The 10,476-nt window shown below is 27.9% G+C and overlaps 1 protein-coding gene across 1 annotated transcript in view; it reads right to left on the bottom strand.

Moving 5' to 3' along the window:
* Nucleotides 1-1,584: 1,584 nt before the first annotated feature.
* Nucleotides 1,585-10,476, bottom strand: part of LOC100200779 (YY1-associated factor 2) — a 9,012-nt gene continuing 120 nt past the window's right edge. Inside the window, exons 1-3 of the mRNA XM_065818598.1 lie at nucleotides 10,209-10,476; nucleotides 2,083-2,205; nucleotides 1,585-1,985 (exon numbers count right to left, since the gene is read on the bottom strand). The exon at nucleotides 10,209-10,476 is cut by the window's right edge and continues 120 nt beyond it. Of these exons, the coding sequence (XP_065674670.1) occupies nucleotides 1,763-1,985; nucleotides 2,083-2,205; nucleotides 10,209-10,309 (447 nt within the window). The 5' untranslated portion in view covers nucleotides 10,310-10,476 and the 3' untranslated portion in view covers nucleotides 1,585-1,762. The remainder of the gene's footprint in view (nucleotides 1,986-2,082; nucleotides 2,206-10,208) is intronic.

Genomic DNA, 10,476 nt, shown 5'->3' with positions numbered 1-10,476 from the left:
CAGAGAGATACATAACTTCAACTTCTAACTCTTGAGTTTTTACACTTTGCTCAAGTATTTTATTTTCAAATTTGGTTATGAAATTGTCTTTTTCTTTGGTAACAGTTTCTTTTTGCCAATTTATTCCAGAAGTTTTAAAAAGCTCCATGTAGAGTTTCTAATATTTTCACATCTCGGCAATCGATAAGCTTCTATATGATTTCCCTCATTATTTTTTAGATCTAAAGTTGTTGAAACACAAATACGAGCTGCAATACCACCTCATAATTATGAAAATAATAAGACTAAAAAAATAACGATTTCAATACATAAACAAATATTGCGCTTTAAAAAAATGTCCCATCAAATTAATATTAGTTACCAGGTCTGACGCGGTTTGAAAAAGGCTAATGAAAGGTGGGTATTCGAATCAAAAACTTTAATAACTTTCCGAACGTTTTTGTTCAATTTTTCAGAAATTCTAACGGTGATAAAAAAATCGAAACTATTTCTTCAAAATCTTGTTTTACATACCAATTTCATACGGTTAAATTGACAAAAATTTAACAATATGAATGCTGTATTCTTTAGACTTTAGAAAATAAGCTTAAAAGTTTATTTTAATCTGAAGAATACAGCTTTCATACAAAATAAGTTTAATCTACAGTTTAAATAGACAAATATTTGATAAAATTGTTGTGCGTGTAACCTAAGTTAAAAATGGAATTGCCCATATAATTTATTTTTATAAGCGCACTATGACACCAGCCCTATTAATAATTAAATGGGCTGGTGGCATAGTGGTCTAAAGATGCAGATTATATACAGAAGTATGGAAAATCGTTAAAAAACAATTTCAATTTCAATTTAAGGGTTGGTCCACATGTCCGGGATACCATTCATTTAGTAAGATGATGTTTCTTAGCATATATATTTTTGCAGGTAAAGAGATCGCTAAAGATGGAAGATAATAAATTATTTTCTACATATTATACATAAAATTTTAACTGTATTCTGTTTATACACATTAAGTACATAAATCTCGATAAAAAAATTTTGAGTATGAAAAACAATTCGCAAAGTTTATAACAATTTTTAGTTTTAGACTTAAAATCTTAAATATGAAAAGAACAAAAATTGAACTAAATTTTAACATCGCGAAATTACGATCATTTTTTGAGGATTACACTATGAATGTCATCTGTTTTCTAGGGACCTATATTTCTAGGGACCAATATTACAAAGGTTAAAAAAAGCGCAAAAAGTAATTTTTATATTAAATAAAAAGGTTTAGTGAAGCAATGTAAATTTTTATTATTTATTTTATTTGAGATATTTTAATTAACTACTATATGATTTTTAAATATCATAAATTGCTTTAATTTATTATACTTTAATTTTCTTTTAAGTTAGAATAGCAGTATTTTTCAGTACCAAGGTACCGGTATTAAATGCACTTCTTACATATACCAAGTTGATATAATGAAATAATGAAAATAATTAAAATAGGTACATAAGTGTGTGCGTGCGTGTGTATCACCTGCGTTAACTTGAGCGTCTGTGTAACATCTGCGGTAAGCATATTTTGATATATATTTGCTTACATAGTAAATTAAGTTTATTTATTGAATAAAAGAAACTTCTGATTATAAAATACAATCCATTAAGTTATTATGTAAACTTAGACTTTCAAAAATATGTAAAATCTTTGAAAACTTAATAAAATTCAATTTTAATTAAGAGCTTTGAAAATCATGTGATAAGATATATTATTTAAAATCATTCATTTGGTAACAGCTGCATTATTAGCTAATGGACTACTGGCTGCATCTCCAACATCATTAGAAACTTTATTTGGAGATCCATCAGTTCCATTTATTTTACCCTCTTCAGTTTTGGGCAATAGTTTGTAGTCTGAAATAACAACCGTCACTTCTCCAACAGTTACATTAACATCAACACGACTGCGATGGTCTACATATTTCAGATAAGGACTTGCCGACGAGCTGAGAAATACACACAAAAAAGTGACTCAGATGGGTTTTCAAAATCCACTATTAAATAAATATACAAAATTATACTATTCTCAGCAACTTGGTGTACCTGGTTTTGTTTCTACGTGAGGTTGAGTTCGCCTTTTGGTACTTTGGTGAAGAAAAATCTGGTATCAGAGGGAATGACGAAGCAATCTGTTGAGCAACAATATTAGCTGTAACACGAGGTTTTCTAAAAATATAAAGTATATTTCTGATTTTTAAATAAATTAAACAATTATAACACAAATAGAACATAGCTTATAATCAAACATAAACAGGACCAATCTTTTAAAAAACGACTTAAATGTGATTTTTTTAACTTTTTTAAGGATTTATGTTTTACACATGTGTCTGTTTACACACACACACACACACACACACACACACACACACACACACACACACACACACACACACACACACACACACACACACACACACACACACACACACACACACACACATACACGCACGCATATGCTATTTGTCAGTCGCTGTATGTATGAAGCCCCCGGCAGCAGGCTATTTCAGTATGACGTTACACTGCAATGTAACGTCATACTGAAATAGCCTGCAGTATAAGATATATATGTATATATATATAAATCCCAAAAAAAATTTAAGCACAAAAAATGTAAAAATTTTCATAAGACAAGACAAATTCGTTTATTAATAAAAAACATTACCTATTTTGTAATTAACTAATTAAATTTGTTAAAATATATACGACGGTGTTAAAAAAATCAATACAAAACGTAATTATTTGTGTAAAAACTAGTAATAATACAATTACAAAAATACAATGAAATCACTTAAAAAAGTTTAACACGTCATATTGAAGAAATAGAAAATAACCAAAGAAATAGGTTAAAAAGTTATAATATGTTTAGAAAGTAATAGCAAAACAGAAAGTGTCATTTGAACATGGTTAACCTGTTTATTCACACCAGGTTTTAACCATTCTATAAACATACTTTCTTTAAGTTTTAACTCAAACTTATTAGATCTTTAATCTAAAACATAGAAACACTTATCATTTAAATGCATAAAACAACTTTCATTAGCACGGAGATGCTTATAGATATGAGACTTTTTGTCCCTTCTTGTAATGTTCAGATATCCGCGCCTTGAGATGGCTAGTAGTTTTGCCTATATAAAAAATAGTCTATATATTGTATATTTTTTTTAACCTATTCTTTTGTTATTTTCCTATTTTTTTAGCATGGCATGTTAAACTTTTTAATTGATTTTATTGTTTTTTATAATTATTCTATTATTAGTGAGTAAACAAATAATTACATTTTGTATTGGTTTTTAACACTTTTTTATAGTTATTTTAACAAATTTTAGTATTTAATTTTTACTATTTACTTTTTATTTTCCTTTAAAAAAATGAATTTATAATAAAAAACGATTTACATCTTTCTTTGCAAACCACTAGAAACTGTAGTTAAAATATTTGTAAAATACCAAACAAACTAAAAATGCACAGGGCACTTTTAGTTTGTTTGGTGTAGTGGTTTTTGTGAAAATATTTTAAGCCACACATGCCTATCTGCATAAAAAATGGCGTTAAACAAATTTATTTATTTTAAGATGATGGAAGTGTTAGTATTTCCTTTACAATTACAGCCGTTATTACAAGTTTTTCGTGAGAGCATTTTGAAGAGCCGGTAGGAAACTTATTTTAAAATTATAAACAATCTACATTGAACCCAGTAAAAAAATCGTTCGAAAACAAAAAGTTTTACAAGGAGAAAAACTTATTTTAGAAAGAGGGAACATAATTAAAGAAAAGAAAAGTGTAGCAAAATTCTGCTTTAGCACTTGTAAATTTAATTGCAATGCGAAAATATCAATTATTCAACAACAAAAAATACTTGATACATTTTATTCCATGGGTTAGTCATTAAAAAATTTATATTAAGTAAAGTTAGTGCAGCAACCTAAAAAAGAAAATATAGCAAAAAAATTACAGTGGGTGGCTAAATTATTAGTGAAATTTACTTTTTTACTAATTTTTAAGTTTAAACTACATAAAAGAATAAATATATATCTTGTAGTTATTTTTTATCGTTTTTATCATTAGAGGGCTTCATTCAAAATATAAAACAACATAATTGCTTCTTCCTAGCTATTTATATAAAATAACAAATAAGGTAATAATCCTGATATTTTGTAATGCAACCATTTGCTACAATAAAGGCTCTCAGGCATCGGGGCATGCTTTCTATGCAGACTTTTGCATTGTCCTGGAGAATAGGATTGTTATGCCACTCTCTAATAGGGTTTTCTATTGCTTGGTAATGATGATCTCTTCAACAATGTCCCATTTTGTGAACTCTGGTAGATTTTCTATGGGGTTCAAGTCAGGTGAATTTCCCGGCCAAAGCAAAATGCACACATTTTTATCAGCTAGAATTGCTGTAACACTCTTAGCTAAGATCAAAGACCACACCATTACACTTACAGGATGTTTAATCAGGCACTCCAGGTGAAACTTTTCTTCTGGTCAGCGTCGGACAAATAAGTTTTTGTCCACCAAAATTTGAAATGTTACTTCGTCAGAGAAACCAACCTGTAAAACATTACAAAGATATTTTAAATTATAAAGCTATAATTTTTCAGGGCTCTTACAATATTTTAAGCTATATTTACTCTACTCCATTCTTCAATAGTCATTTTCTGGTGTTTTCTAGCTCATTTCAGTCGCTTTTTTTTCATGGCTTCAGTTAAACGTGGTTTTTTGGTTGGACGAAGACCCATTAAATTCTCTTTAGCCAACCGTTCTTTTGGAGACCTTAATTTCTTTATTGCTTATCAAGTTAGCTAGTTGAGCCACACTTTTTCTAGGGGATTTGTTACAATATTTCTTTTGATTCGGTTCACTACTGACTTTGAAACATTTGTAATTGCTGCTATCTTTTTCTGAGAATGTGTAGAATGAAGAAGTAAGGTTTTATTTCTTTATATAATATCTTAGGGTTAAGTTTGAAGACTCGCCCATACTAAAAAAATTGATGAGAGGTGGGAATGGAAATTTATGCGCTAAAGTTAGAAAAATAATGAATTATTAACCAATACTTATGTTTTGGTAGTCCTGAACTCAAAAAACTTGCAAAAAATTGTTCCAAAAATGAATAATTGAACTCAATTTTGAATTAACTCCAACCACACTTTTCAACAATTAACAGCTATATGAGCAAAAAACTAACTTTTAATGGTATCAGTTATTAAAATACACAAGAGAAATTATCTAAAAGCAATATATTTGCTTGCAAAATTCATTTAAACTTTAAAATTACAAAAAAAGTAAAGTATTACTAATAATTTGGCCACTCACTGTATAACTTGAAGGAATAAAACTAAACTTTCTGATAAAAATGGATGCAATAAGACTATATGCAAAACTAATTTAAAAAATACAATTGACATCAGTGATGGCAAAATTACACTTACCTTATTATTGATATTTTCTTTGATAAGAGAGGCAGACACAAGCTACAATAAAACTAGCTTTGAGACTAATTTATTTATCAATAGCCTCCTTTGGAAAAGTCCATCATATAATTTATTTATCAATAGCTTCCTTGAGAAAAGTCCATCATACAAATCTCAGTATTCAAGATTACAGACTTCAAAAAATGCTTTATCGCCAAGTCATAATTTAAAAATTCTGAACAAAGAATACAAAAGAATTTGTAAGAATGAAACAGAGCCAGTTAATCCTGCTTCATTATTTTTTTTAGAAAGATTTTTAATACAAATTTAAACATACATTGTAATTTGTCTCAAAAAGATAATGTAATGTAAAACATGTGATTCTATAAATATGAAAATTAAATCATCAACTAATGAAATTAGAGTTAAATCTTTGAAGAACAAATTGGAATTGCATCAACAGAGATGAAAAGTAAGAAGCTGAAAAAAGTAAAAAAAATGAAAAAAGAAAAGTTATCAATAAAGCTAGTCTAGGTATTGGCATTTAATGAGTTATTGCTTTTGACTTGCACAAAATACTATTAGTCCCATGCTATGTTTACAATGCGTTTTTGTACCTTGTCTAAAAGAAAAAGGGCATCATTCAAAGATCTGTTCTAGATATGGTAACACTATTCCATACAAGGACAGATTTGAAATTTATAGAGATAAAGAATAGAATCCGGAGTTAGAAAAAGGTAAGCCCAATAAAGAGATGCAACTTTAATAGATGCTAATTTTGCAATGGATTTGATGTATGGTTTCCGAGAAAGATTCGAAGTGAGAGTTAAACCTAAAAGGCAAAGGGTAGATGACTTAGCGAGTATATTAGGGTAATTCCATGTCAAATGACCCGAAAAAATTTTTAAATGTCACCCTATATAGTTAGTGAGTACTTAGTAAAAAAAGAATTCTTTGAAAACTTCAAGAAGATCTTGAAATATGAACATTTTACTTTTAACAGATGTTTGGCCAGGCCCCTCTTGTTCCTTCACAATCATAACATTTATTTAGAGGTTTCAAATCACATAACTTTAAAAATATTTAACCTTTTTAATTAAAACTTTGTATCTGGTTATTTTAAGGGGTGGCGAATCCAATGAAATGATTGGAAAAGTAAAAAACATTTTTAAGTACTGTATTTATCAATTAAGATAAATTTGAATCAATTAAAATAAATACCTGATTTTGATGCTTAAGACACCAAATTGATATCAAAAATAAAATTGTTACACCTCATTCTATATTCATTGGTCTTTCAAAAAATATAAAGATTTTGATCTGCAAGTATATATATTGATAATGGGACAAAGTTCCTACTTTTTTTAGAAGAGTATTGCAATTGATTTTTCACTACCTTTCAAACTAGCTAGCTCTGAAAATTTTTGCATTTCTGCAAATGAATGTGCATATTAAAACTGTTTTCAGGACCGCAAGACAATAGGGAGGAAGGAGGTGGGGGGGACTGGGGCATTACTTGAAAATATTGTTTTCAAAAAAAAAAACTTAGTTTACATTTGCTCCATTTGGTTTTTGAACATTCTGTATTCAATGTTTCTTAAAATGTTTTAAGAAAGTACATATGTCTATAGAATTTTTGATTTGCAAGTATATGGTTTAAAAACATTCATCCATCTAAAATAATAATTTTAACAGAATTTTACACTGCATAATTTAAATTTTTTTCAATTGAAAAGAAAACAGACAGAACAACATTGATCTCTCAAAGAACAACAATTAAAGAATACAAATTGATGTTATCAGAAACAATAAACAAATTAACAGCTTATTTCTACATTGCAAAATGTCAAGCAAGATACCAAAGGAACAAAAAGAAAAGTTGGTAAAAGACCATATTGCCTTTGGTGATTTTGCAGAAAACTACACATTTGTGATTCAAGATGAAATCCAAAACTAGCATTAGTGCCAAAGTCAATGCAAGTTACACCCCGTTTCCCTCTATTTATTAAACAAAAATGACCAGCTTAAAAAAAATTAATTTCCTTCATATCAGATGATACTGACATTAGTTTTGTGTATGAAGTTCAGACACAAATAGTTAATTATCTAAAAGAAAATCATTCTAATATTTCAGATTCTTTATTTTTTAGATAGTTGTGCTGCACAGTATGAAAACTAGGGGTGCACCGATGCCTACTTTTGGCCAATGCCGATGGCATTGGCCCTGAAGTTGGAAATGATGGAAAATATGATGGAAATATACACTTGAATGGAAATGCCACATTCCATTCATGTGACAATGAAAGCAACATTTTAAAATTGTTACTGTTAAAGTTTGTTTTCCATTTATTTTTTTATTGTTCTCTTGATAATTAGAGCAATTACTTCAATTGAAAAGTTTGTTTTATAAATATTTACTTTCGTCATTTGGTTCAAATTAGAACGATTTCGTTTTTTATAAAGATTGAATGGAAGATTTTGATGTCATTACTTCTAATAATTGGCAAGTTTTTAGCAAATGTTTATACGAAATTAATTTATAAAACAACACTTATATTAAATGTTTATTTATTTAACGCTTTTAATTTAATAATAAACTTCTTTATTATTTAATTTTAATATAAATGTAATATTTATATAAATATAAATGAAACATTTTGATTGGAAAGAATAACTAAAAGAGTTTCAAAAAAAAATCTTTGTTTGAATTTTCTCTTTATAATTTATTATTATTTAATACAAAAACTTCTTATAAATTATAGGAAAACACTAAAAAAGTAGGAGCCCTGTTAAAAGCAGTTCAAAAATTTTTAGTTTAGCGGTTGCATATCTGCCTATACAATAACTTATTATTTATAAGTTAGGCTTATGCATTGCATTAATGTTTAAGGCGTAATTTTATGTTTGGATATATTATAGAAACACAGAAATAAAAATAAAATTTAATAAGTTTTCAAAACAATCGGCCAATGTTTATCAAGGCCGATGCCAATGCATCAGCTAAATGGTCGATGCATCGGCAGGTCGATGCATTGGCAGGTCGATGCATCGGCAGGTCGATGCATCGGCAGGCCTATGCCAATGCATTGATGCACCCCTAATAAAAACCACAAAAACCTTAACAATATCTGTTTCCATAAAGATGATTTTGACATTGATGCAGATTGGTAAAAGAAAGACTGACAGAATTGCGCAAAGAATAATTCCTTGAACTAGGAGCTATCATCAATTTAACTTAGAATCTATAAATACAGTCAGCTTTATTTTAATATATCAGACATGTTTTCTTCTTCTGGTATTCAAAGTATTCAACCTAATCAGCTAATTAACATCAATACATTGAAATTTGGTGAATTTAATCTTTGTAAATATGACATGTTTCATTGGGTTGGTATGATAAATGAAATTGATAAAATTGAGCAAGATGTAATGGTAACATTTATACACCTGCAAGGTCCTTTTAACAAATGATTGTTGGGTTCCAATTACCAACATAACTTGTATAGTTGATGCACCTGTAATAACAACTGGATGTATGTATACTTTGAGCATTGACGCAACGAAGCAAATCTTAACACAATCTTGAAGCTTTTAATTTTTGTATTTTACTTTGTGAATAATTAAATAAAAAGTACAAACCAAAAATTTTTTGAAGACAATATTTTTAAAGCATCTTTACATAATGATAATTCGAAAAAAAAAAATATTTTTTGAGAAAATAATTTGGGCATGGCCCTCGTACCCCGGGCTATGGAGCCTTTAGCCATCTGCCCTGGAAGCAATTTTAACACACGTTCATCAGGACTACACAAATGCTGAAAGTTTTAGAGCTCCATTTTGCCTGGAAAGTAGTGAAAAATCTAGATCCTTTTTTAAGTTCAAATACCCCCTACAAAGAATAAGTGAGTGTTGGCTTCTTATCGAGACAAGAATAAATGGTTGTATCATCAAAAAATAGTTGTAAATATTTATTTAGTAAGTAACTTTGAAAAGACATCTTTAGAAAAATTTTAAAATCTTACTACATTTGTGCCTATGCTGCAAATGGCATAACAATTTGTATATTTCTTAAAAGCAAGAAACCCATATAAATTTCATTATCTATTATCTTCTCAATAAATATCAAAATATTTTTTGATGTAATTGTATAAGCATTAAAATATACTTAGAAAAAAAAATTAAGATTAAAAAATTATTTGAAAACCTACATTTGATTTTTAGTTAATATAAAACTTGAAGTTTAGTAATCTCAACATATTCGTTGAATAGGCTTGTTTGGTCATCCTTATAGAGTAACATTCAGTAATTATTCAAAAAATAATAATTTCTTTTTTTAATTAAGAATCCTTATGTTATAATAATTAACAAAAATCAAGACCTAAAAACAAAAAAACAAGCAAAACAGCTGTTAAATTTTTCTGATGTTACAAACTCATATAAAATACTTAAACTAATAGTTAAATAAGTAACAATAAAATTAATAATTTGTTTTGGCAAGTTAATACAACTCTAAACTTATGTTCTAAGGTTTATTTACAATGAGAAAATTAATTTGAACCATTTTTCATTGCATTTATTTAAGAGTTTGAGGTGATAATTTTAAATACTTTAAAATAAAAAATAGAAAGTTTCATACAATCATTAATATATATTTTTAAAAGTAACTATTAAACGTTTTATAAAAAAAAAAATTAAAAAAAAAACCTAAATGTGTAGACGAAAGAATCAATAAAAAAGTATACAGAACCTGACCTTGTTGAAGTTCCTTTTCTTGTATCACATATTTTACACTTAAAAGCTTCACTTGCATTTGAGTAAGTGCATACAGAGCAACTCCATGATCGTTCATCCATTCAATAAAACAAATAATATATATACTCTAAAAATTTGAAGCTTTAAGATCAGTATATTCTTTATAACTAAAAGTAATTTATTTAATCCTCAATATAACTCTTATTTAATTTTAATTAACTTCAACTTGGATTTTAATTTACCCTAGATTTTAACTATTCCTACATAT

This window comes from Hydra vulgaris, chromosome 14 (assembly GCF_038396675.1).
Source record: "Hydra vulgaris chromosome 14, alternate assembly HydraT2T_AEP".
In the NCBI taxonomy this organism is placed as follows: domain Eukaryota; kingdom Metazoa; phylum Cnidaria; class Hydrozoa; order Anthoathecata; family Hydridae; genus Hydra; species Hydra vulgaris.
The sequence above is the reverse complement of the archived record's forward strand: the minus strand, read 5'-3'. Positions and strand labels throughout refer to the sequence as shown.